Source organism: Aureobasidium subglaciale (genome assembly GCF_000721755.1).
Source record: "Aureobasidium subglaciale EXF-2481 unplaced genomic scaffold scaffold_36, whole genome shotgun sequence".
Lineage (NCBI taxonomy): Eukaryota > Fungi > Ascomycota > Dothideomycetes > Dothideales > Saccotheciaceae > Aureobasidium > Aureobasidium subglaciale.
The window spans coordinates 13,968-40,799 of record NW_013566959.1 but is presented as its reverse complement, the minus strand read 5'-3'; the positions used below and the strand labels follow the sequence as shown (position 1 = coordinate 40,799).

The 26,832-nt window shown below is 49.5% G+C and overlaps 8 protein-coding genes across 8 annotated transcripts; 5 read left to right on the top strand and 3 right to left on the bottom strand.

Moving 5' to 3' along the window:
* The first annotated feature begins 879 nt into the window (after positions 1-879).
* On the top strand, positions 880-1,524 carry AUEXF2481DRAFT_44698 (uncharacterized protein). Its single transcript, XM_013483848.1, has 2 exons — positions 880-963; positions 1,046-1,524. Exons 1-2 carry the CDS (start codon positions 945-947, stop codon positions 1,270-1,272), a joined length of 246 nt encoding a protein of 81 aa, XP_013339302.1. The 5' UTR covers positions 880-944; the 3' UTR covers positions 1,273-1,524.
* Positions 1,525-3,837: 2,313 nt separating this feature from the next.
* AUEXF2481DRAFT_9078 (uncharacterized protein) lies at positions 3,838-6,019 on the top strand (the record flags this gene model as incomplete). The annotated part of the gene is made up of 7 exons (XM_013483824.1): positions 3,838-4,222; positions 4,278-4,375; positions 4,429-4,439; positions 4,663-4,769; positions 4,826-5,067; positions 5,117-5,638; positions 5,696-6,019. 7 exons carry the CDS (start codon positions 3,838-3,840, stop codon positions 6,017-6,019), a joined length of 1,689 nt encoding a protein of 562 aa, XP_013339278.1.
* A 3,982-nt stretch (positions 6,020-10,001) lies between these two features.
* AUEXF2481DRAFT_9077 (iron reductase domain protein) lies at positions 10,002-11,381 on the bottom strand (the record flags this gene model as incomplete). The annotated part of the gene is made up of 4 exons (XM_013483823.1): positions 10,002-10,361; positions 10,417-10,976; positions 11,035-11,301; positions 11,369-11,381. 4 exons carry the CDS (start codon positions 11,379-11,381, stop codon positions 10,002-10,004), a joined length of 1,200 nt encoding a protein of 399 aa, XP_013339277.1.
* A 1,705-nt stretch (positions 11,382-13,086) lies between these two features.
* On the top strand, positions 13,087-13,917 carry AUEXF2481DRAFT_33600 (uncharacterized protein; the record flags this gene model as incomplete). The annotated part of the gene is made up of 3 exons (XM_013483837.1): positions 13,087-13,473; positions 13,526-13,616; positions 13,667-13,917. The coding sequence occupies 3 exons, from the start codon at positions 13,087-13,089 to the stop codon at positions 13,915-13,917; spliced, it is 729 nt and encodes a 242-aa protein (XP_013339291.1).
* A 1,174-nt stretch (positions 13,918-15,091) lies between these two features.
* AUEXF2481DRAFT_48534 (uncharacterized protein) lies at positions 15,092-16,738 on the top strand (the record flags this gene model as incomplete). The annotated part of the gene is made up of 2 exons (XM_013483859.1): positions 15,092-15,343; positions 15,374-16,738. 2 exons carry the CDS (start codon positions 15,092-15,094, stop codon positions 16,736-16,738), a joined length of 1,617 nt encoding a protein of 538 aa, XP_013339313.1.
* A 565-nt stretch (positions 16,739-17,303) lies between these two features.
* On the bottom strand, positions 17,304-18,436 carry AUEXF2481DRAFT_527228 (uncharacterized protein). The gene has a single exon (XM_013483878.1). It carries the CDS (start codon positions 18,188-18,190, stop codon positions 17,444-17,446), a length of 747 nt encoding a protein of 248 aa, XP_013339332.1. The 5' UTR covers positions 18,191-18,436; the 3' UTR covers positions 17,304-17,443.
* A 1,559-nt stretch (positions 18,437-19,995) lies between these two features.
* AUEXF2481DRAFT_33597 (glycosyltransferase family 71 protein) lies at positions 19,996-20,463 on the bottom strand (the record flags this gene model as incomplete). Its single annotated transcript, XM_013483836.1, has 1 exon — positions 19,996-20,463. The coding sequence occupies one exon, from the start codon at positions 20,461-20,463 to the stop codon at positions 19,996-19,998; it is 468 nt and encodes a 155-aa protein (XP_013339290.1).
* A 4,506-nt stretch (positions 20,464-24,969) lies between these two features.
* AUEXF2481DRAFT_527196 (uncharacterized protein) lies at positions 24,970-26,731 on the top strand. The gene is made up of 6 exons (XM_013483877.1): positions 24,970-25,278; positions 25,336-25,363; positions 25,419-25,484; positions 25,539-25,849; positions 25,902-26,311; positions 26,376-26,731. The coding sequence occupies exons 1-6, from the start codon at positions 24,977-24,979 to the stop codon at positions 26,483-26,485; spliced, it is 1,227 nt and encodes a 408-aa protein (XP_013339331.1). The 5' UTR covers positions 24,970-24,976; the 3' UTR covers positions 26,486-26,731.
* The last annotated feature ends 101 nt before the right edge of the window (positions 26,732-26,832 follow it).

Genomic DNA, 26,832 nt, shown 5'->3' with positions numbered 1-26,832 from the left:
TTCCCAAGTTTCCCGCGACTGCTGACTGCTGACCGCTCGCTTTCTCGTGCTCACACCAAGCATGAAGCGATGACGACAGAACTGCCATCGGCCCATATGGAGTCCGCATCTGCCATCATGTAGAAATCCGTGTTCGCCCATCCTTCCTCCATTCCGCCCCGACGCGCGCGCCACCCGCGCTGGCTATTCCAAGCGCGCTTGACCAAGGCAACAACAGGAGACTCGCGACAGTCTGGATTGTTCCTCCGACCAGTTTCATGCTACCCGTCGCGCCTGCTGTCATCGACCACATCGTCCGACTTGAAAAGTAGCGCGAAGCCCACGATACCGGCACCTGAATCCCCATACGCGTTGCACTACCCTGGAGCCATATGAAGAGAGCCCACAGCCCCGACTGTTGCCACATCTTAGCCATGACCACACAATATATGCACCAAGGGATGGATTGCGAGATAGATCACAAGACAGGGACGAGCCCTTCGTCCGAGGGGCTGAACACGGCTCGTGCGCATCTGTGGCGATGAGGTGAACCATTGAAAGGCATGCTGTATGGCTGCAAAGGGGAGACGGTAGATCGCACGAAGAGCTCTCTGCGATACCAGACAGTCGACAGCTTTGCGTTCGTGTTCCATGTCGTTTGCGACGAAATGCTTGACGGCCGAAGCAATGCCATTGCTTTGAACGCCTCGTATGATTGCTGCAGCGAAAAGACCACTGAGAAGGGGGTCTTTTGGAATAAGATTCGAAGCCGCGGCCGCTCAGAGGGTATACAGCGGACCTTTGTCTCCTCCATGTTCCCCGAAGGCGGATGACTGTCCGCAAATGAGTCCGCAAGTTTCGTTTTAGACTATTAATGCATCCTTCCTATGCTACACTGTACATATGCGCAGAAGGCAAAACCCTCTAGCACAGAAACTGACAAACACCGTGACATCTGCCCAACAATGCCCGTCTACCATATAGGTACGTATCAAGCACAACAAAGTCAATTCCCCAAATCATTGTAAATCTCCCGTGAAGTCTCAACTGACATTCATTCTTGCAGTACTCTTCAAGCTAAAGCCAGATGTCTCACAAGACAATGTCGTGGAGCTTGAAGAGACAGCTGCAAGTCTGCATGGCAAGATTCCGGGTCTGATCAAGATTGACGTCGAAGCGCCGCATCCACCCACTGCGCACCGTGGGCAGGGCTATTATATGGGATTAGTGGCTCGGTTGGATGGACCGGATCGTATCGCAAGTTATGCTGAGCATATGGAGCATCAGAAGTAACTGAGATCATGTTGGAGTAGTATTCATTCATGAAAGCTTGTATGAGTAGAAGCGAATGTGTGAGGTTGGTTGTAGGTTACACCGGCTGACACTGTCGTTGTGCGACGAGACTCTTGCGTACGACCTTCAGTTCGCAGAATAGGCTGTGGTACAGATGACCTCTTGCTCACCTTGCATTCCAGATTTCAGTATATCAGAAGAAGAAAGGGTCAGATGCTATCTAACAAGTGGGAATGATACTGCATACTTTGCTACAGTCAGGAAACAATCAAGTGAAAGGACGGAGTTGTTCATGTGGACGTCCCGACACAGGTTCCCGCGAAGTGGGCCGAGCCGAGATTGGCCGAACTGACCGAACCGAAGTCGGCCTCTTCTATCCCGCCATGTGTACCTCAGACGCAATTCTTGTGTCTCAGTCAACAGCAACGCGGTTTCGCTGAAGCAGAGTTATCATCACCATCAGGAAATTGCTTGCTGGAGAAACCGAAACAACATGACGAAAGTCGAGTCCCCACGAACTTTGCAATCATCCCTCACTTGTGTGTACAAGCATGTCGGTAAGACGAAGATTTGTCGTCGCTTCGATGGCCTATCATATGCTACCTGAGTCGCGATTCATCGAGGACCAGCTTGAAGATATCCGCGACGTAGAAGGATGGGTGCGAAATGTGATGCCGAAGAAGCTCGAGGATTTTGGCTTCAACGTCAAGGGTCATGAACTGGTGGTAGTTGGTGGCTCTGCGGGAGCTCATCTGGCTTTGCTCATTGTGAGTAGCAATGATCTTGATGATTGTGAAGGTGTTGCGATTAACCTTGTGATGTGACGCACAAGTTATGGAAGACCAATCCAAAAGCGATCATATCTCTCTACGGACCGACAAACATGCATCGTCTGCCCCACCGCAACATCGTCCCATTTGCGAACTTGGAGATCACATGTCCAGATGCGGACACATTGGCCGCCTACTAACTCACCTAAGCCTGCAACCCAGGCCGAGTGGTTCAACGACCGCACGAAGATTGGATTGTACATGTTCCGATCAGAAGCTGTTGTTGATCTTTTGCTTCGAGGTCTGGATGCGAAGCAAGATGCGCAACAAGCAGGAAAGCGGTTTCTCAAGTTCCCTAAGGCGGGGCAAGTGACGAAGGAGGAAATAGACGAGATTTGTGAGTCTTGACCCTGTCTGTTGTTGGTGTCTTTCTACTTACTCGTCGACCTTCCCATTACCTCCCTTGCAATTGTGTGAGAAGGTTCTTTACCCGCCTGTGTACCAGATAATGGGTGCAAGACAGTCTTTTCGAAGTCTGTCACGTCACAGACTTCGCAGCTGCACTAGAACAACAAGATATACCGCATCATGAAAGCATAGTCGAGGGAGCGGATCATGCCTTCGATATGGGTTTGCGGTCAGGAGATGCTTTTCACCTCGAAGTCATCAAACCGGCAGTGAAGTGGACCAAGGCTTGCATTGCTCACTGAAACAAGACTATGTTGATGTACGACAGCGATAGAAGATATTACTGCGTCACGGTCCTCAACACAAATCATCAAGTCGCGATTTTGATCATGATGCGTTCAAACAGGACAGAACCTCACGGCAGCAGATTGCGACCATGCCGGAATTGTGACAACCACTTAAGAACGTAGGGGCCAGATCAACAGAGTCGCATGCGCTACACAAGTTAACTGTGAAGTGAACGACATCAACAAGCTCAAGTCAATTCTTTCAAGGAAAACGCTTCCACGGGAGTGTCTCTGTGTTGTGTTCAAGATTCAGACGACTTGCAAGGATGTTTCGCAGAGACGTGGGCTAGACCATGAAGTTCCTCCAGCTCCTACATCCTCGTGGCCAAGATTAATAAGGCCGAAGGAAAGCGTCCGCCCTTATCCTACTCGGTGACTCCGTGGGAGCCAAGAGATAAGACAAGGATGAGCGTGGACGTGAGAGGCAAGGCGATGAGGCGAGAGATAAGGACTGAACTGACGGTTCACGAAACAGATGATCCAGGCGTCTTCGCCACGAAGATTGTTCTGAGATCCAGCCTTGAATATCAAAAACAAAGAAGCTCGTCGGCCAAGATAGCGATTGTCGATTCAAGTCACAAGTCCCTTGGACCATCAAACATGCGAGAGAGAAGAAGAATCGACTCGAAGCTTTCTGCACGAAATGTTCTAGATGACTCTGGGCAACGCGCGCAATATACCATGCGAGATGTACACGACGAAACGCATTACGTTTGGTGCTTATCGCGAGAACGAGCGGAGATCGACTGGACGCCTGACAGGCCAAGACGCGCTACTCCACGCCAACCAGCGCTCCTACCGGGTAGTAAGTCCTAATGCGGGGGCCGCTGATAGCCGGGGGCTCTTTCAACCTTTCTGTTATCAACAGTCCAGCTTCACTACTGGATCAATTTACAGCTGGTGGCGCATCCGTAACCATAGTTCCATCTAACAGACGTTTACTGCGCAATGTGAGCTGTCATGGCGTTGGCATATAGAGCACTGTCCTCGCGCCTCTTCTCTCTCTCATCTCACATCGTTTCCCCTCAATTGCAATCATCATGTCGTCGCTCAAACATGAGGAAAAGATCGGCGAGTACGTCGCATCGGCGCCTCTATCAGATACTCCATACGAAGAAGGCGAGATTGTAGAGAACAGCGACCACCTCCACCGTCGACTTGGCAACAGACAGATCCAGCTGATGGCCATTGGTGGCACAATTGGAACTGCTCTCTTCGTCAGTATTGGTGGCGGTCTCTACAAGGGCGGTCCTGGTAGCTTGTTCCTCGCCTACACAATCTATGCTTGTTTTTTAGGCTTGGTCAACAACTGTATCGCTGAGATGACTACCGCGTACCCCGTGTCTGGCGGGTTTATTCGCCTGGCTGGTCACTTCGTCGACGACGCATTCGGTTTCATGGCAGGCTACAACTTCTTTATCTATGGTAGGGATCCCTCGGTCCGCGAAAAGACCAAGCAGATGCTGACTGGTGCAAACAGAGGCATTATTGATCCCCTTCGAAATCACTGCTCTATCCACTGTGCTCGACTTTTGGTCTGATGACATCCCACCGTGGGCAATTCCTTTGGCCTGTATCGTGAGTCCAAAATGCTTGTCCTCCGAGCTGGCGCAAGCTAACATATACTCAAGATTCTCTATGGGTAAGACCTCCAACGCGACGATTCCCGAGCGACTTCAAATCTCCTTCCATTCCTTTGCGACACAAAAAAACCTTGCGACACATGACCTCCTTGCGACCACACAATTTTGCTACCCCGTGCAACGGCGATACCAGTTCCCACACCCTTGCGACCTCCCATACAGCCCTAGCGACAGAACTCCAGATTATCTCGTTGAAGCGCTTGTGCTGACAATAAAGAACAGTATCCTCAACGTTCTTGCTATCAAAGTCTTTGGAGAAGCAGAATTCTGGCTGTCAGGAGGAAAAGTCATCCTCATCTTCATCGTCTTCTCATTCACCTTCATTACCAGTAAGCGACAGAGCGTCGACTATGACTTGCCACTCACCAATACTGACAATTTCCAGTGGTCGGAGGTAACCCTCAACACGACGCATACGGTTTCCGCAACTGGAAGACCAATGCCTTCAAGGAGTGGAGAAGCGAAGGAACCCTCGGTCAGTTTGAGGGTTTCTGTGCCGCTCTTTGGTCAGCGTCCTTCTGCGTTACCGGTCCCGAGTATATCTCGATGGTCTCTGCCGAGGCTAGACGCCCACGCATCTACATCAAGAACGCCTTCAAGACTGTGTACTGGAGATTTGCTCTCTTCGTAAGTCGCATCGCCAACTGCTTTGGAGAAATGTGCTGACTGAAAATAGTTTATGGGAGGTGCATTGGCCGTCGGTATTGTCCTTAGTTCGACCGACCCTACCTTGACTGGCATCATCACTGGTGAGACTAGTGGATCTGGAACAGCTACTGCTTCACCTTACGTCATTGCCATGAAGAACATGGGCATCAACGGACTACCCCATCTTGTCAGCGCTCTTCTGGTGACATCCATCTTCAGTGCTGGTAACACATACACCTTCTGCGCCACTCGCAGTTTGTATGGAATGGCCCTCGAAGGTAGAGCTCCTAAAGCCCTCCGCTACTGCACCAAGAGCGGCGTACCTCTTGTCTGCTTTGCCATAGTTATGGTCTTCCCTTGCCTTGCTTTCCTGCAGGTTAGCAACGGCTCGAACGTCGTTTTGGGATGGCTCATCAACCTCGTCACTGCTGGAGGCGTCATCAACTACCTGGTTATGTGCATCACATACATCTTCTTCTACCGTGCTTGCAAAGCTCAGGCCCTTGATCGCAACACTCTTCCCTACAAGGGTTGGTTCCAGCCATACTCTGTAAGTTTTGTCCATCGTTACCGGCCCTATCACAGCAGTTGCTAATCTCTGCTTAAGGCATACCTTGGTGCAGCTTGGATGACCATGATCGTCTTCTGCTACGGATACACTAGCTTCGCGCCATTCTCCGTCGACAACTTCTTCATCTACTACACCCTACTTCTCTTGGCGCCTGTCACTTACTTCGGCTGGAAATTGATCAAGCGTACCCGTATCATCCCAGCGCTGGAGGTTGACCTTGTCTGGGAGCGTCCCACGATCGATGCTTACGAGCAGACCTTCATCGATCCTCCTCAAAGTTTCTGGGGAGAAATGCTTGGTCCATTGAGATTTGGCAAGAACAAGAAAAGCAGTGACAGACAGTTGAGCGTGTCTGCTTGATCTTATACGGAAAAGTGCACTTAGAGAAGATGCATAGCAATTCAAATGTTCTTTTTTACGTTCATGGCTTCATTGATTTGACCATCTCAGACGCTGTGATGTACAGTTAAAGTCATCGATGTGGGTCGTAATCTGCCTAGAAGGACGCTTCTGGGTCGTCGCTCCTGCCAGAATCCCAGCTTCCTGGTAGCAATGCCGCAGAGTAATCATGGGACGCAGTAGGATGGCCTTCCGACCATGACGATTTCGAAAAGTAGTAATCGCGTGAGGCGTTGCAAATGCTGACCGCACACCGATGTCGGAGTAGTCAGGGTCGCGGTCAGAATCTTTTGTCTCTTGTTAGCCATATCTGCTTATGTAAGTAGAGACTGCGGCCCGAAAGGCGGGATTGGATCTTCTAGGGCCGTGTTGACTGATCACCTCGGCTCGCGACTTTTTCCTCTGCTGCCACCATTCCCTCCTGGGACGAAGCTTTGATATTCGGATCGCTGTCAGACAAAAGACAGGAGATGTATAGAAGGAGCTAATACCAGTGTCACATGGAGCTCTTGTGAACAGACAATCAAGCACAACCAAAGAAGACAAGTTCCCAGCACAACCCCCAAGCACCCCATCCCGCAAACCCAATCAACATATGGCACAGGGTCTATATGTAGATCGCGCGTGGGATTGGACCACCACTAATTTGTGAAAACCTGAAGACCAAAGATTCATCGAAGCCTACGCACAAGCGGTCAACTCTGGACATTCACTGAGGGCTCCATGACCAAATGGTACAGCTCGAAGACGGTCTACCGAAGCGAGACGGGACGTGTTTTTCATGGCGCCGCAGAAATGAGGGAATATATGAAGGAGCTGTTTTTCGTTTGAAAAGATTGCTCACGTTCAGGAGTATCATATCCGTTACAAGGAAGATGATCAATACAGAGTCCACGCTGGGTTCCGTCGTCAGCTGTGGCTCGAAGGGAAGGGTTACGGTACGTGCAAGGATCATATGGTTAACGACGAGTTAGCTGAAGCGGTCCATTATATCTGTGGCACTTGCGGAAGGCATCTGCTCTATGTCGAGCGAGCTTGAAAAGCAGCATGGGAGAAGACCAAGGATGACTCCATGTTGGAAGGCTAGAGTGGCCCACCCATGTCAGTGGTCACGACGATCGCTGAACCCAGAGGCAAACGACACACGAATAGTTGCGGAGGATATCAGAGCTGCAAGAAGAAAGATGGGGTTGACGTGGCCCACCATATTGGGAATACGTTCGGAAGACTTGTCGTTGTCGAGATGGTTGTAAAAGCAAAACAGGCAGAGACAAAGGAGAATTTGATCAGGTTGAGAAGATGGAATGGCTTACCATGTTGATATGATTCGCGGAGGAAAGAGAGAAGAACATCTCGGCCACGTTAAGAGGCTGAAGCGGCCCTTGATAATGGAATGGGGGAGGTCCGCTGCATCTTCGCGATATCGCAGTTATAAGAGAGAGAGGAGGAGGCCCATAACACCGACGACCTCACAGGACCACATTGATCTAGACCTGGTCATGCGTGTCGGCAAGGAGGAAGAATCAAGAACAGGTGATCCACGTATCTGTCTACCTCATCGCTGTCTCATCGATGGTTGAAATTTGAAGAATTTCCCGGGAGTGTAGGACATTCAATTTTTCAAGTGGAATATGCTTAAGGCATTTTCCTTGTCCGGTTTCTGGAGAGGAACAAAGATCTGAGGTCTTTATTCCATCCGATTGAGAACATGCTTGAGGCATTTTCCCTTCACGCGACCACAAGAAACACGTCTTTGTGATACTATATTGAGTCTCTTGTGACTGCTTCTGAATAACAACAATGACCTGTCCTGCGCTGAAAGATTCATACGTAGCGGAGAGGTGAGAGAACGATCCACAGAATAATTGACGCAAGCTATTGGCGGGATGGTGCTCGCAATCTCGAACGCTGGAGTGTCACATTTTGAATCTCAGGGTAAAGGTAGATGAGTAGTTGCATAGCTGTCCTCGAGGCATAGATGCGGCGAGCGATTAGGTAAGAAAGCTAGGGGAAACACAAACTCAAGAGGCGAGACAAGAAACTCAACAATTCCATGAAAATGGAAGGATCTATCGTGTGGACGGTTCGAGTATCAGCCATGAGTCTGGTCCATAGTAAGCAGGTGGGTGACTTCGAATGTCTGAATGTACCCCCCACTACATCTGATAGTGACTAAACACAATACGCGATAGCACCACTGTCCCAAGTAACACGGGGATTGGCTGCTTGGTAAAAATGAGTTTTTCATCGCTGAATCAGTGTGACTTGCGCACAAAACGAATGCGTAATTGGATTGAGAGAACAGCACAGTGAATGTCGACTGGTAGAGGGGCATCAACGGATCTAGTTGTACGGTGGTTGGCGAGGAATGATATCCAGGATCGATGATACACTAAGGCCGTTGCCTTAAGCGTATTCAACATAATGCGACTTCAATTCGAGATCGGAGTAGAAGTAGAGCCATGACTAAAAGCAGCAACAGAGTAAAATCCAGAACCAAATGCCGGAAGCACGAGCGGCGCGGGCGAGGCAAAGCCGAGCACGCGTCGCAAGCTTCTTTGCTACCTGGATACCAGATAGTCCTTGCCACAGCGGCAAGAGACACGTTCGTGGAAAATTGAATCATGTGGGCGAGAAGCGTCAGCCAGACGAGCAGCACGGCTTCAGTTGCGGACACTCGTGGTAGATACTAGTGGTGATAGCTGAAGGGTTACCGGTAGACTGAGCTTCTTCCGAATGCAGCTCGGAACCAGGACAGAGCAGACAGAGTAAAAAAGTCGGATCCAGAACCGAATGCGCCGAGCGCGCATCGCGAGCTTCCTTGCTACATAGATACCACTCGACTGATGGCCACTCTCAAAGACTGGATACATCAATCTCGCCTTGCCCACACTGTCAGGCTTCTGGTGTCTTCATAATCTTGCCGCTGAGCCCTTTCTGCGTGTTAAAGGCCTCGCACGCTGACCATCAAGCAGGTACCATCCAGTGAACGTATTGGCCTGCTAGAGTATCCTGAAATCAGGGGTTTACATGGCATCCAATGTGGCTCCTATTTCGATTTGCTCGTACGTCAGGCAGAAACGCGAAATTAGCAAGCTCGAATTCCAGCTTCCAACTCATGCGACAACTTGAGATTCTGCAACTTGGTAGATTCCGATGTCTGCTGCAGCAGTGGTAATATTCTCATGACGGCCGGTTGTTTCTTGCTACGTAAAACATGCATCTCCAATAAGTGTGTAACGGTCGAAGCTAGGTGCAGGGATGCGGCTTGCTCTGCCAAACGCTGGACAAGCAATCGAGTTCTGGTTCCTGGAAGACTCGGGTTTTGTAACTACCTTACTCGACAACTCAATCGTGCGCATTAGATGAAACACGAGAAAGCCGGTTGTTTGCACCAGCCAGAATATATGATTTCGATGGTCGTGTTTTGGTTGAATTTGAGTGCAGGATCAATGCACTGCTTGTTTGACACACAACAGCTAGGCTCCCTCGGACGCTCCATCGAGAAAGTCGTGATTCTTGAAGCCTTGTTTTTGAGTTTATGTCATCATAGCTTAGGTATGTAGATGCCTGGCAGTTGATTGCACCTTTCAGAATCTCCATATTCGTTAGTGACGTTTGTTGTCAAGTCTGTATGGGGAATTTGTTCCGCTCTGAGAAGAATGTGTCTGTAACCTGTGTTGGTACTGCAGCACCTGCCAGCCGGGATGGAGAAAGACGAAACTTTTCCTAAATCACAAATAACAGCAACCGCTCCGTAGTCCTGCCTTCTACGTCACGCCGGAACTTCTCTCATGGTCTCGGGTCTAGAGCTGGCTAATTTAGTTCAGAAGGCGAGATGCGTCATGCCCTCATGTCGAGTCGAGTCTATGCTCTAAGATATCGAGGATCTGGTATTCACCGCATTCCACGAGCCAAATGATCCATCAGTGATTTTTAGACCCTAAAGCGTGCGTAAGGGTACCTGTACATCTCCGTCATTGTCTTTAATTGTCTTACTTAGTCTTCCAGACCAAAAGAGGTATCCTCTTGCCACGCAGAACAAGACTGCTAGCACAGCGGCCAGGATAGCATATGGCACATTATATTGCTTTTGCTGGCCCAATATGAGACCCAAAGGTGCGTTAACGATACCCAGGACAAGTATCATCGGACCAAGATACAAGTGAATTTTGCCGAGCCTAGTCGATTTCCGTGTGCGTTTGAAGATGACGTGGTGAATCGTACCAAGAAGTAATTGTATGGCCACACCAGCAAACAAGGTCAGGCCGATGATCTGATGAGCAGTCATGTATGTCTGCGTCTTTGAAGTAATGAGTGTTAGCGCAGATCATCTGCATCCCGACACGCGAACATACCTTGTTATATTCCATTGAAACATATATGCCAGTCCCCAGGCCGACAAGAACAAGAAGAGAGGCTGCCAGTTGGACCAAGTAGTGGACTCTGACACTGAGTAGTCGTAATAGCAGTGCACCCAATGGAAATACAATAACAAACGCAAGACACATAACGACAGCATGTATAACACATCCAGCGTCGAAATCCTTGGAGACGTCAAAGGCTGAAGATGCACCACTGCTAGTCCACGTGCCATTCTCACCATTGGCTTGAGACGCCAAAGACGAAAGTGCTTGTGTCATGTCCATGGTAAAGCTACCATAGACAACATGTCTCTGTATCATCGCTGTTGGCGATGAATCGGTCTGGCCATGCGTCTTGGGACCTAGAGCGAAGATGAAAGGTTGCTTGCTTGAGGTCATGTCGATACTGTTCTGCGTCCAGGCGGAACTGTTCCTGAAGTATGCGGTGGCGGCGTGAATACCATTCTCGCTGCTTGCACTCACTTGCGGTTCCATACTGGACACGTAAGATGGCTCCTGGTGTCCTGTGCTGGACCGCGTGCTCAGGGTGGCGCCTGCACATCTAGTCAGTAATGTCTATCTTATCCTGACTGAACAATCGTGCTGACACACCCTTTTTTGTTCCGTCGCCGTAGAGCACGAACATCATCGAACCATCCATCTCTGTACCTGTTCCGACGGCGATCCAAGAGTGCTTGGACGATCCTGACATGTGTAAGGCAAAGTCGCCATCCGTTGTCGCGCTTATGGCAAAGACTAGATCCGGCTGTTCTGCTGATCCGTACGTGAACACTAATGGCGAAGCGTTCTGGCCGGTAGTGCGAGGCAGATGGCTTGCCAAAGCACTGGCACTGTATAGAAGTGTTGAGATTAAAGCTTCTGTATTGTGGGTCAGAATGACAAGCACTCATTGTAATGAGATCGAGGGTGAACTGTAATTACGGACTGGACAATTTCATGGTGATGCCTCGAGAATGGTTTTTATTGTTTTAGAAGCCAGAGACCAGAGTTGCTGACTTTCCTTTTTATCACCATGTCAAGTCAGTTTCTACTGGCATCGTTGAACAACCCCAGACGCGTCAGACGGCTTAGCTCCCAGCCTGCAGGGGACACTGAACAAAGACATGTGCATTGGGCGGAGGCAACTGGTTCGGCCCTGCAAACGCCAAACGTGGATGCGAGTACGAAGTATGGAAACGGCATATGCAGGACAGTGACATTCGCTGACAAACGCCTGCACGATGAGTCGCTGCGTCGTCGAATGTCCACATTATTCTATCCCTTCCAGGTAACAACATGAACATACTTTAGCTATCTCATGCGACAGCTCACCCGGGTGAGACCAGGTTGTTGATTATCAATGGCAGGCTTCTGATTGGCTGTGCTACTATTGACATTCGGCCATCACTGACGTGTAGCATTTGTGACTATGAGCTAGCGGGTGGATGAATTGACTTTTAAGTCTGCCAAGGGACTCCTCCGGAGCTGTCACCGCACACTGATGGTGTTGTGGACAGTGAATGATAATGAAGTTGTTCTTGCTTACGTCCGAGTGTTCTTGCTTAAAACATATCCCAGGCAGCCGATAGCGGTGGCGATTGTGTATAGCAAGAAGAATGAGGGAAAGAGGTACGGGGAAGTCGGGTGTCAGGCGTAAACCAGAACGTACAAGTAATGGAACTGAGGTTATAAAATCCATAGAAACATGGGGCACATCACTACCTGACTGCTTCGTGAGCATGTCCCAGAAACCGCACAGCTACTCGCCCACATACGATGACTGCGCATGGAGGCATAAAAAGTGCTGACTATCAGCTACTTTGTGATTGGTCAATCTGTCTGAAGTTGAACCTTGGCGCTGTCACCCAGGGTCTCGAGATAGACTTGAGCGAAGATCACCGGAAACAACCCCCCATTCTTGTGCGTAGTTCAACGGTCATACTGCGGCAGTCATCGCTCGAGAAGCTGATGGCTAGCGCGCAATCTCGCTTTCGGAATGGTCTTTTCCTTCGTCGTCGTCATACCAACAGCGCTGTCAGACAAGCAAGTAGCGCGATCGCTCCCGGTGACATGCGTTTTCGACAGACTCGAGACCTGCATGACCTCGTTCCTCGTTGCCCGTACCTCGTTCCATGTTTAGTATCGTTCTTGGATCAAACCTCATGCTGACCATGACAGGTACTCTGATTGGTTGTCTTGAGTACGTCACTCGAACGAGACTCATGCTGACCTATACAAGTGCTCTGATTGGCTGTCATAATTCTATCATACACAATGTCCGACGACAGTGCCATGTACTGGGTATCTTAGCCTTTCTACAGGTAGATCATGGCTTGACATATTACCTGATATGTCACTCTGCTCTGCATCCAATATACCTTTCTCCCACGAACGAGTCATCGTATTCAGCAAATTGAAGTGCTGTCGACCACTCATCAAGATTCACATCGCGCTCCCGGCCGTCAAGGAGACGTGTAGCTACAAGATAAGGTTCATGTCTATAGCCTCGTCATACTATGTATGATTTGACTTCACCTGCATATAAGCATGCTTGGAGCCATTCGGATTCAGCAGAAAATTCCTCACCTTGGACTGTCACCATACACGATCATCAATTCCATTGTCTGAAAAACATTCATGAGATATCGCCAGACTCTCATTACGATGTCAGACCTTCCACACGCGGAAAAGCACCCAAGCAACAGCGACTTAATGCGCAATTTCATCATCGGCTTTAGCGATGGGCTCACGGTTCCTTTCGCCCTTACTGCTGGCATATCTGCTCTGGGCTCTCGAAGACTTGTTATCCTTGCAGGAGTCGCGGAACTTGCTTCTGGCGCCATAAGTATGGGCCTCGGCGCATACCTGGCTGCCGCAGCGGATGCCAAACAGTATGCAGTCGAAGAAACCCGCGAGAAACTAGAGATAATCGAACAACCACTTGCAGAAGAGAAGGAGATTTATGACATCTTCTCCGAGTATGGGATTCATCGCCTAGAGGCATGTCTGGTTGTAGAGCGTCTGAAGGAGAACCCAGAGATGTGGCTAAAGGTCAGTCAGCAGGATCCATTCACAATGCTCGCAGTCCTAATTCATCTCGTAGTTTATGATGGACTTTGAGCTCAAACTTACACCGCCAAGAGTCCGTGGTTCTTGGATCGAAGGTCTCATCATGGGCATCTCATATCTTTTTGGTACGATATAACTCATTCAATCTTTGTTCTATACTTACAAGACTCTACAGGCGGTGTTCTTCCGATGATCCCCTACTTTGCCTTCAAGACTACCAACCACGCACTTTTTACTTCGATAGGGATCACAGTGGTCATCCTCCTGGCGTTCGGTTACGGAAAGTCGAAAGTGATGGGTAATACTGGGAGAGATTCGCTAGCTAGTGCTATTCACACTCTCATTGTTGGTGTAATAGCTGCGGGGGCGAGTTATGGAATTGTCAGAGGAATTAACTCCGTCCATATCGGTGGAGGAACACGCTGAGTATCACTTGTCATATCGGCCCTTACGACAGTACACCACAGTCGCTTCCGGGTCGTTGGAAAGTGCCATGGCATAAACATATGGCTGCCCAGAGTGGCCAAATTATGCAGACATGGTTCAATTGATCAGACGGACCGGACGGACCGGACGAATCTCCTGTGCTATCATTCATAACATTCTACGTGAGTTATGAGCAAGTGTCTCTCGCGTCAATAGAATCTTCACGATGCAGTACAGAGGCATGCTCACTGAGACCGTGTAGAAGCTTTGCAGGAACAAGCTTTTCGGGGCCGTTTGTAGTAGGGGTGTCGTACTTACCGCCGCAAAATGACGATAAATCGCAACCGTAAGCTTCTGGGGTTCTTTACCTTGTTCTTAGGTAAACTAACTAGAAACCGCCAAGGTAGAGGCACCATCCACTTAAAAAGTTGACCGAGAAGCGGAGGAAAAAGCGACTTTATTTAAGCAGGTTATGATTGGGCTTTTCTCACGTGTATACCATCATTCCTCGTCCGAACGTCATAGACTTGGCTAGCCAAGCAGTCAGTTTACTGTAAGCAACGAGGGCCTTACAGTTAATTACCTAAACTTACTAACTTGTCAATTACATTCAGCACCCCTAGTTTGTAGCATCTGGCTTCTGCGCGGTCCCCGATCTGGAGGGCAGAATGTGACTGCTGACGACTGGAGGACTGAAACCTTATGGGATCATACGCCGTTATCGCAAGCAAGTTCCATGGAGTACGTCGTCGAGGTCTGAGCTCTGGTCGAGTGGTCACAACACCAACCAAGATTGGTGACATTCCAACGACTGTGCGATCAGACAACACAACGGTTTTTCGGTGACATCATCGCACCAGTGACATGTCAAGTCGGATTCGCTGCATGATTTGTCTGTCACAGTGCTTGACAGTTTAGAACGCGTGCTCACCTTCCAAATCCGTCCATCAACGCCTTGCAAGCTGACGTTTGGCAGCTCCTGTACAAGCATCCGGCCGGCTGTTGTTTTGTTGACTTTCGTTCGGGCGAACGCCGTCCCAAGATATGACAGATGAATCATAAGGCTCGTAACTCGTTCAGCCGCAATGCTTTATCTCAGATTGGTCAAACTGTAATCCATACTCCGTTATAGTCATGCTCGTATCCTGCCAGACTCACAGCTAAGCACAGCAACATGCAAACACTTCTACAATACAGGCAGGAAAGGCGACAAGCTCAATTTATCATCTCGCGTTCTCCACAGAGTCCCGCCTCGAATCATCAATTACCGCCAATTGAAACATCCCCAGAACAAGACGAGAAACATATCTCACCATACAGATCGACGAGCGACGACACGCTGCAGGCGCATCTGTCTAGTCCGCACGATGAGACAGACAATCCGCAACAGAAGGACAGATGCACGGAACCTCCCTCGAAAAGCAGTGTAAGCTGCGATGAGGACGACAGCGATCAGGCGGATCCACGCAAGTGGTCCACTGGGAAGAAGTTGCAAACGACAGTGATCCTGTTCTTTCTTGTGTTCTCACAAGGATGGGTATCAAGCTGTGATTCAAATATCATTAAACCGGCCAGCGAAGAGTTCCACATTAGCCAAACTGCCGAGACACTGGCTACGGCTCTATTTCTCCTGGGGATTTCAGTTGGAAGTCTGGTTGTCGGTCCCCTTTCGGAAGAGCTTGGACGAAATCCTGTCTACCTGGTCCCGTCAATGTTCTATCTGTGCTTTACTCTAGGAGATGCTCTTGCACCAAACTTTGGTGCTCAGATATCTCTCCGGTTTCTTGCCGGCTTGAGTGCTAGTGCTGGGCTCTCCATTTACGGCGGCAGTCTGGCTGATCTTTACGAAGAGGGTGATCGACAAAGACTCTGGCCAGTGTTCGCTCTTAGCCCACTTCTGTCGCCCATTCTATCTCCTGTAGCTGGCGGCTGGATCGAAGACTATATATCATGGCGCTGGGTCTACTGGATAGGTCTAGCTCTCAGTGCATCAGTCTACCTCATCGCATTTCTGTTCCTTCCTGAGACCTTCTCTCCAATGATAATTCAATGGAGGACGCATCATTTGAGACAAGTCAGCGGGAGCGACGAATACACTTGCGACCTTGAAGGACGAGATTCTCTGATAACAAGGCTACAGCAAAATCTTACTCGACCAGCGAAGTTCTTCACAACAGAACCCATCATCATTGCGCTTGGGTTCTATCTCATCGTCGTATATGTTGTGATCTTCACCTTCCTCAACGGTTTCGAGTTTATATTTACCGACACATATCGTCTTTCGCCCGGGATAACCGGTCTTGCCTTCCTTGGTATATGCATTGGCGCTTTGATATCAACATTCACGACACCACTCATCGGTCACTTCTTCCAGCCATCCAACAAAGATGATGCATATCACCAGAAAGAGTCGCCGGAGAGACTTCTCATACCTGCAGTCATAGCCTCGCCCTTTTTCGCGATATCTATCTTCTGGCTTGGGTGGACGAATTTCGCTTCCATCAGCTATTGGTCGGACTATGCAGCTACTGTGTTATTCGGTTACTCCATGACTGCCATCTTTGTGGCTAGCTACAGCTATATCATCAACATCTACGGTACTTGGAGTTCTAGTGCGCTTGGCAGCATTACCATGGCGAGGTATCTAGTTGCATCAGGGATGATTGTTGCTGCGAGACCAATGTATCAGGGAATCGGGGTTCATTGGTCTTTGACTTTCCTGGGTTGTCTTGGACTTCTATGCTTACCTGTCCCACTACTGATTTATCGCTTTGGTCCGTGGCTGCGGGGCAAGTCACAGTTTATAGATTCTGACGATTGACGATATAATGATGAGCAGATGTCTGCTCTTATACAAGTGTAATGAACTTTGATACAAGATCATCCCTTGCCTTCAGCTCCAGGAAACGCGCTGACCAGCGAGCTTTGACCTTCAGTCTTGGCCGCATTCTTCTAATTCACATGTACTCACGGTGAGCAGTCGCTGGTTAGCAGTGTTTCCAGCATTGGAAGAACGCGACTCAAAGTTTCTCACAAGCCCTATAAGAACGAAGGCGTCCGGCTCGAAATAAGGAAACAATGCTTGCCATCTGCGCGCTGCTAGAGACTCTGTAGAATCGCCCGAGACCAAGCCTGACGAAGATGAGACCACCGCGTGGTGCCTTCGATCGAACCGCTGACGTCGATAATTACGTATCGTGGGTCGAGACGTCTGTGCAAGCAAATTTTTCAGGTTCTGCAAGTGCATTTAACGGGTCACGTTCATGCTGGGTCTCGAGAGACTCAAGCTAGCCATGTTGGTTCCAAGAGTGATATGGCAATATCCTTCAATCTGCAAAGTACTGCCACGCACCAGGATCGAGAAACTGAGTTTATGGCGAGGACCTACGTCCTGCCTGGTCAATGGCACGCCCTTGGTATGTGAGGCGAGGCCTCGGCGCAGAGTGTAGACATAAGTATAGACAAAACCGATCATGTCGTAGTGATTGTATCATTGTAGTCTTGCATTTCTGACAGCTCATTCATACTAGCTTTGTGATGAATGTCTCTCCTCTTCCGGCGCCCGATGCTGGAGACTTGTGCTCTCCTTCACGACAGCGTCGATGTTACTCCGTAAAGATTCGGCTTCAGCATGTCGGCCTTGCTCCAACAGTAACAGCCATAAGTTGTGCTTGAGGGCTATAGTTGTGGCAGACGAAGCACCCCACACGAGTTCGCTTTGTTCGGTCGCAGTTTGGAGTAGTGTGATAGCAGTACGAATGTCTCCACGGGTCCGCCCCAATCTCGTCAGAGCAGAATGACATTTTGCCGCTATCTCGAGTGCCTCGATCTCCAGTGTCATCCACCTCTTCTCACCCTGCTCTCTTGCTTGGATGCATCTCGAAATGATCGAATCCATGGCACCCAAAGCTTCGCGATATTCTCTATCGTAAAACAAAACTTCCCCACATGCGAGCTGTTGTCGCATACTGCTCAATGAGCAAGGCTCTGAAACATCGAACCAAGCGGCGAGTACATCCTGATGAAGTTCTGCAACATGTCTACCCATGCGCAATGGATAGTCAGAGGAGCAGTTCATGTTGAGCCACTCCCACGATTGTCCAGGATTCGCAGATTCGAGTTGCTCAAGTCCACATCTCCAGCCTTGTCGTAAGATTTCCAGCGCGTGGATCGTGGGTAGTCTCTGTAACCAAACAAACAGTTGGACCCATGGATGTTGTGTCTCGTCTTTCTTCATAGCTTGAATTTGAACCATGCAGCAGATTATTTCCATAAGAATCTCATACACCTGACCCCAGCCTTTCGTTAACAGAAGTACAGATACGTCACAGATGGTATCTATGAGCTTCGGATCTTCTACTTCCAGCAAGCGCTCGACAAGCCAAAGCGAATCTTCGACCAAAGCAAAGCCTTGCGTGTAAGAATCGCGTTCCAGAATATCGATCGCCGTGAGACAACATCGATAGAAATTGCTGACATCCAAGTAACTCCTGGTCGAGAAATGACTAACCAAATCTCCCGTTTCGTTCCTGACAAAATGACCAATTTCACAGACTCCTCTGAAGTAGTCCAAGATGCTGGAATAGAACTTAACTGGTATGAGATGCTCTAGAGAAGCGTGGGAGCAATCGCTACTTTTCTTGATACCAGTTTCTTGAGGCAGTCGCGAGGTATATCGACGGTCAGTTTCGACCCATCCGCATTTCTGTCAGCTGAACTGGGGTCGTCCTCAGGATATTTGTCGCATTGTTTGTTTGAACCATCAACTAGTGGTAATGTGTAAAAACTCGCTCTGGGATCCATACGAAGATGGGGAGGTTGCGCAATACTTCTTGCCGACACTTCTGAATAGACGCTTCTGTTTTCTCATCTTCCAAAAGACGTCGCGTCATCTCGACATCAGAACACGATTTGTAAACCTCATTCTGGACCCACGAAGCTCGCTCGCGTAGCATGAAGCTATTAGGGTCGGTATTGCTGGACTCAGCATGTCTCATGGATCGTAGGTCGCGACAAATGTGCGGTCTGTGGAATCCAATCTAGAGTCCGGTTGAGGCAGGCAACAGTTGAACGTCGCCTGACATCTTGATCGTCTCTTTAGACTTGATCTCTCTGGAATACGGCCGTGGAATGGTGATTAGGTGCTTTGCAAGAAGGATGGATGAAGCTTCGATGGTATTGGGAGGTTTGCGGCGGAAAGGAGAACAGTCCGGGATAGCCTGTAACCTTTGATACGTTGTTCCTGACCTAGACAGTCCCTGGCTTGGCGGATCACCAGACCGAAATGGACATGACACTGTCACGTGTGAGTTAGGCGATACCATATGTGGCTAGTTCTAGGATGGCAAGCGCGACTGCAGCCCGTAAGGTAACGAACTCAAGGGTGTAAACGGGAAGATTAAGCCGACAATTCATGCAAGCATCGTGGAGAAATGGCAGACCGGAAGCCAAGGGAAGGCAAGCAGTTTTCGCCCCAGGAAATCTAGGCCTTGTGCTACGACTCCATCACTTCCTCCACATTCCGAGTCTCTAACCCCTGCGCCACAACGTGTCGGAGGCTCAAGCAGAAGCTCCGCAGATTCATGCATGTTCATACACGAGAGGCTGATGCAGTCTAGCGACTTGATGAGGCATGCGCAAACAGCTGTGTCGATACATGTTGCTCCGCACTCTCTTGGACTCAGTTTCCGACAGCGTCTTCCAACCTCCGCATCAACTACTGGACTGGAGCCCGTTCAGCACTCTCGCACGATTGTCGGATTTGATGGCAACACAGCGCATTGTGAGCGAAGACAGGCGAAGAAGCCGATATCAGCGATCAGCAAGAGCAATAGCTTGCCAGGGTGATTGTGGTATGATATCTGATTCGAACTTGGCCGTACTCAATGCGCACGACACCTCTGTTCCTGCAAATCATCGGAATGTATTGCTTCATGTGGTGCCTCAATTGAGGTGAGTCAACTGGTACATTACCTCCATCTGACAAGGGAAACACACTTGACCAGACAACCCGATCGTCATGCAAACAGATCTTAAAGGAATACAAGCGCAACGGATGGTCCGAACATCTGACGTCTCTTATGGCTCCCAATCATACTCTTGGGCAAAACCGATGATCCTCCCCAAGACCTGCGTTTCTTCCGCCGTAATCGGTGCGTAGCTATCTGCCGTCAAGCCGCAGACATTACCGTTTCTCAACTGCCATATCTTTTCTTTATCTTTGGGGTCACCACTTCGTGGCTCCTCCAAAAATGCCTCGAATGTGCTGATATCTAGATCGTCGACTCCTGCGGACTTGGTGTTTGTGATCCATCCCTTAAGCCAGAGCGCTTTTCTGTTGGTGTCGAAGTATACCAGCTGAGGTGAGCAGGAAGTGTAATTTTGTGCCCTGTGGGGTGCATGGTCCTTTTGATGCACCAGGCGATAGCACTGTGCTTCCTGATCTGACTCAACTGACGTATCGTCCCCGTTGCTTGTGTTTCGATCAAGCATGCCAAGTATGCCAGTGGAGCCATCATGGAACGCATAGTCGAGCACCCCGGCCATTTCCCAGCTGAGCCAGAAGGTTTCTTTGTACCTTGGAAGGTTAGTATGCTAGCAGGCATGTAGCAGACTGGTCTAGACCTACCATATATCATCTCATAAAAACCTTTCTTTCTTGTTTCAAGATTCCCGTCGCGATCGATGCCGTTCAAGCGTGACGTAAGCAGCATGAGCACAAAGTGCCTCCATCTTTCAACAACAACCACACCTGAGTCTTGCATGTGGCCGCTCTCTTTCGTCCAAACACGATTGGTCTTCATTTTGCTCGAGATGGATAGTGGTATTACCTTTTTGATCCACCCTCTCTTGTCTCCTCGGCCCAGATTTCGGTCTGTCAAGAAGAGCGCTCCCGTGTTTTTATACCTTCCGTCGTGGAGAAGAAATTCTGGGTCGGCGAAAAACACCACATCAGCATTCAAGAACAGGACCTCTTGGAACGAAGATATGAGCATTGCCCATGGTTTTAGTGCCCATCCTGGAGACTGTTAGCGCATGTTCACCATCCTTGGCTGAACAATAACAAACCTTTTAGTTCTCAACCCACATCATGAACTATCTTACTCAGGTCACGAACGCCCGGCCATTCTTCCAGGATCTCCCTATACTCTTGTCCAAGGTCTTCTTCACTACCATACATGATCTCGATTGGCAAGGCAAAACCCATCGCTCTTAGGGATTGGATTGTCGTCAACACCATCAGCGAGTGGTGTTCTTCAAGTGTCATGACGATACCTCGATCAGCATCGCGAAAGCTCGGATGCAGCGCTAGGTAATTCCCGAGTAACATTGTGCCAGGAAACAGCTTCATACATCAACACAGATTTCATGGTGCGGCAAAATTCCTTCAAGCCATCAATCTATCGTCCAGGCGACAACATTCTTTCTGAACGCTAGCCGCCTTCGACTTACGCATATGCGTCATGGTGCTTCGGGCGTCTGCGCGTCGTGCTTCGGTCAAGTGCGCCAGCAGCATCTGCATCGACGACATGCTTCATGCACCATGATTCGCGAGCCAGCATTCGCAGAAAAGCACACCGCTGCAGTGAAAATTTTCTCCCAATCATCATCTTGTCGACTGTCATTTGCCTTGTCATGTTTTCAAAGCGAATCGACTTGGGACCTGGATCAAGACCTTGCTAATTTCAGTCCTGATTCACCTCGCCTGCGAGACCATGAGGGGACGGAGGGTCTGGACAGCGAACCCCATCCAGTCGAAGTTCTTCACCATGAAGCGCGACGCCGGTACGGACACATGATATCTCGACCGTCCACAACTGTCAAAGAAGCGAATGACGAGTATCGACGTCGCTATCTAGGAGCACCCCCCAGAAGGGTTTGATCAGTGGGCATACTATGCACTTGATGCAGGTCTTGTGTTAATTGACGAGTTTGACGGTATGACTAAGGCGTTCGAGCCATTTCGCAAGATCGACCCGCGAGTTCTCAGGGAAATGCTTGAGTAAGTCATGGACACCAATATGAAAGATGTTGTTGCAGTCAAAATAAACGATGGGGAAGTCAACGTGACCGACGACAAATTTTGGGCATACCATGGTCATAGATTGCGGAATAGCCTGACACAGTGGGACAACGCTATTCTACCCAATGTTACGATCTGGCTTAACACCCACGATGAACTGAAAGTCGTTACAGGTCTGGAGCTCACACAGCCAACCATCATCGATGCGTCGCATCTTGAGTTTGCCGACCTTTCGAGGAAACATTCATGGTCCAACATGACGGCTAACTGTTCTGGAGCATCTGCAGCAAAGTCCTCGAAGATGCCGTCCGAGGAAACTAGCTTTGCATTTATTGATTGTCAAGCAACTCGAACAGAACAACAACATCAAACTTCGCCTGTGTTCCCATCGTGAAAAGGCGGTGAAGCAGTGTCAGCAAGAAGGAAAAGAGGCGGTCAAGTTGGACCTGGATCACCGTAGCACCTTTGCACTGGCTTTGGCAGGAGTCGAACGAGCCTTCCTGTTGACAGGCTACACTGTAGCAACGCTCACGCGGGCCAAGACCTTCATAACCCTGCTGCGAAGAAGGCAGGAGTCAAGCATATCGTCCACCTGAGCATCTTCGGCGAGTGGGACACCACCGACCCGCAATTCGTCTGGCATCAAATGATCGAGACATATATCAAGGCAAGTGAAGTTGCCTGGACGAACCTTCACCCGAATGTATTTATGGAAATTCTACTTAGCGCCAACTCTCCCAAAGTAAACCAGTTGATGTTATACTGCGGCACGGCTCGTGTGGGATGGGTTGCAGTAAGCGACATTGCAGCGATGGCAGCAAAGGTCTTGTATGACGGGCCGGAGAAGCACCAAGGACGCGATTACTGATGAGCATCGACGTGCTGAATGGACAAGAAGCCGCTTCGTTCCAAGGTCACTGGTCGCAGCATCACTTTCAGCCCCAAAAATGCGGATAATTTCAAGGCCATGGTCTCCTCACCAGATTCAGGGGCAGAGCCATGGTATGCTGAAGGGCTTACGGAGTTTATGAGGCAGGTTGCCGATGGTCGGAGGGGTTATGTTGGTACAATTCGGGACAATGTTCCATACGTACTGGGAAGACCTGCCCTGACCTTCCGAGAGTGGGCAGTCGAGCACAAGGAGGAGTTTATTGATATTTTTTCCCGATAGTAAATACAAAAGGGTTTCAGGGTTTTCTAAGGTTTTACAGCACCGACGTCAATGTCGAGACAAACGACCAAGTGAAGAGAACGGTACCTTGTTATGGAAGATACGATCCCGACGTTGGAGATAATGTAGGGCTTGCCGAGCGCTGGAGCCGGCAGTGCATCGAATTCAAGAGTAGCGATGGGCAGAAGCAGGAGTTCAAAGCCATTGATCTCCGTGGCTAGAGCTGGTAAGTAGGGTAGTTCGCACTTAATATCACTATTGTTGCAGGTTTGTTTCTTCGAATTCGATGTATCTTTCCTAGGCACGTGATTCCTCATACGATACCATCCATGTCCACAACGGGACGACTTTCTGACGGACCAGATTGAGGTACCCGCCATAGATCAGGGCGATCGTCTGACACACGTCAATAACATTGCAATAACTGATACGCTGACAGATTTGCCATGCTCCCGAAACACCGCTTGTTCATTCCAGTCTTTTACCGGACGCTGTGTGTTTCCAAGCACTCTCAGGGGAGAAGCGTTGATGAACCCCAAGACGCAGCAGAGCATGTAGTATGATACCCAAGCTGATGGCAAATTCTGGACTTCGAGTCGACGAATAGAACCCTTACCATGAGACGACAAGAATGGCGAGATAGACTGCTCAACGCTAGCGGACAGTATAAACAGTAAACAAGCCCTCAGAAGCCTGACTGAAGTCGAACCAACGAAGCTAGTCGTACAAGACAAGGTGCATCTGCGCATGTGCCCTAGAAGCTTCGCGTAGAACTGCGGACATTTGGGCAAGCTCCAACATGAGAGTGTTTCCACGCTACTCCGTCTGTTGTCACGTGTCAGCAATCTCGAATTGAGGCAAAATGATGGGCTTGATCGGGACTTTGAGATTGACAACCCTCTCGAAAATACTGTGGCTGGCCACGACTCCGTTTGACGCAGCCCGAAAGCTATCGATTCTAACGTTTATCAACTGCACAGTGATCGAAATGCGCGGTATTTCGTTGAGCGGCTCTTTTGTCGAACTTTGCGGCTTGGTGCAGTCAGCGCGATAACAAAGCCTGGGCAATCGCCGGGAGGCTGACCCTGGTAGCGATTGATCTTTTTTGTTGACCTTTGAACTTGTGTAAGGTACTTTCTGCCACGTGTGACATCGCGATATTGAAAGCTTCTGTGAACTTGACGCAATTTTGAGACAGATACTGGTATCGCCATGGTCGGTCACGTCTGGACACCAACATTTGCAGCCCAATGCTTTTTGGTCTCACGGTCGCGCTGGACTGGGCACTTGTGAGCATTGTGTGGTGGGCATGCCACACGACTTTGCATTCAACCATTTTCAAAATTCAAGATCCGCAAGCAGTTATTCCGCTTGCTGTACTCAGCAATATATGCACCTGCAATCGATGATATGGACGATGCTGTTGACTCTCTTGTTCTTTCCCCGCGTCAAATCTTGAACGGCCGTCACGGTGGCGAGAATCGCTTGACCACTTGCAACCCGCGGTTTGACTGCACGGGCTGGTTGCGAACACCAACGTGCCGGATCCATTTGTCATTGCCTTCTGGTACTCAACGAATGTTTGAACCCTTCTCCTCTCTTGACCTTTTGCAGCCCAATCAGATGGAATATCTCCCGACGATCGTTGTCTCCAACCTCGGCACTCCGATGATCATTATCATTCTGGGCACACCTCGGCGCGTCTTTCGAGTTAAGCATAATTGAATCTCGTCACTCTGCTTCCACCTTTCCGGGGACCATCTGGGGTCGCCACAGTAGATTAGCTTGGTATTTCTTCCGGCATGTACTCTTCAGTCTTATCCTCCGCTACTTGCATCTTAGCACCAAAAGTATTCATTGCAAGAATGTACACCCAAATTCCCATACTTCTGACCATCGCGGGTACTGTCAACGGTTATGCCTGGATGGAGAGAATTGCGAATGGGGGGCCAGCTGCGACATTAGACAAGAGAGCTCCAATCTGCCCTATCCACCTTGCTCCACAGGGCGCTGCACCGTACAGCGACTACTATCCCAGCAAATACACTGGAGCAAAGAACGGATTGCCGGGCACCGGAAAAGGTGGCGTTTTGGTGCCTGCAGCTGGTGATACTGCTCATGCATACTCTCCTCCTTCTCCAAGTGATATTCGTGGACCTTGTCCTGGGTCGGTCATATTCAAATACGCGTAAGAACAGATTGGGTCAACTGACACATTCGACAGATTGAATATGGCAGCCAATCACAACTTTGTAAGCTCTGGTCCTGCAGCGGATAGTCGTCACGCACAGCTGATGTGTTGAACAGATCAGTCATGATGGCTTGACCAATTTTGTGGAACTGGTAGATTTTGCTCAGAATGTCTTCAATTGGGTATCATGATCGGCCTCCACACCTCAAGGGACCAGCCTTGACTGACACCTGTAGGGCTGGGATCTCGCAACCTTCGTTGCCACCTTCGGTATCGTCATGGACGGCGACCCATTTACCAGTCAGCTCTCCATCGGCTGTGGTGGAGGCATGCAGATCCCCAACACTGGTCTCAACGCTCACAACAAATTCGAGACCGACTCTTCAATGACGCGTAACGATTACTTTACTTCACCCACAGGTGATGCCTACAGCGTCAACGCTACAATTTTCGGTTACATGAACGACTACTGCGATGGCGACTTCACCTTGGGATGCATGGGTCCTTACATGGGCTCACGTTACAATAACTCTAAGGAGACCAACCCGTTCGTATTTCATTCCACGCCATTTCATGCACATTCACTGACACACCCATAGTAACTTCTTCTTCGGTCCTCTGGGTCTCTTTGCCTTTGGTACTGCAACTCTTCCTCAAGAGTCCTTCGCCTCCTACGGCAACGCCGGCACACCTTCTGTTGACACCATTCAATACTTCTGGGCGGTCAATCGCAGCGCATCGGGTTCTTCCACCTGGATTGCCAATCCTGGCCACGAGACTATTCCACCAAATTGGTGCAACAGACCGACCGCGCTGTCATTCGCAGAGATCTTTGGCGAGACGTCGCAGCTGTATGCGGAGGCAGGATACCCTGCATTTGGAGGAAATGTCGGTAAGACCGATGCTTTTGTGGGTTTGACTTTCGAGGCAGGTGGAATTGAAAACGGTATTCTCAAGGATCCCAGTGCCGAGGGGATTGCGTGTCTGTTCCAGCAAGTGCTTATGGACAGTAAGTAGCTTCTGGTTCTGCGATAAGCCCTGCTAAAAGAGATATTTGCTAACCACGTTTCTAGCTGTTCCGCAATCATTGTCGATTGTCCTCACGCAAGACCCGATCGCATCGGCGTTCGCGAAGACCAATTTAGCGGGCATTTTCAAGAGTTTTGGGTGTCCTGCCCTCTAATGGTAAAGATTACCATGTACTGCCTATTCTTCGTTATTGCTGCATCGTTGATTTTCTCCGAAGACAATCCAGATGAATATCAACAACATTCACTGCTGAATATGTTCTTCCATGTATGGCGAGTCGTGGTGTGAACCGTCGGCCCTGTGAGGCTTGGTTGGCTGCAAGGTAACTCTGCACTGGGCTCTAGATTTGGCGCTCACGAACCCTTTCGAGGATCTAAGGAGACTCAGGGGAGTCCCGGAGTGATTCAGAGCCTTTGACCTCGTGTGGAAGATCTCCGAAGGAAGGTGTGGTAAGCGAGGTGAGCTCGAGGACGACGAAAAGTCGATCGTAGCCGGAGAGGT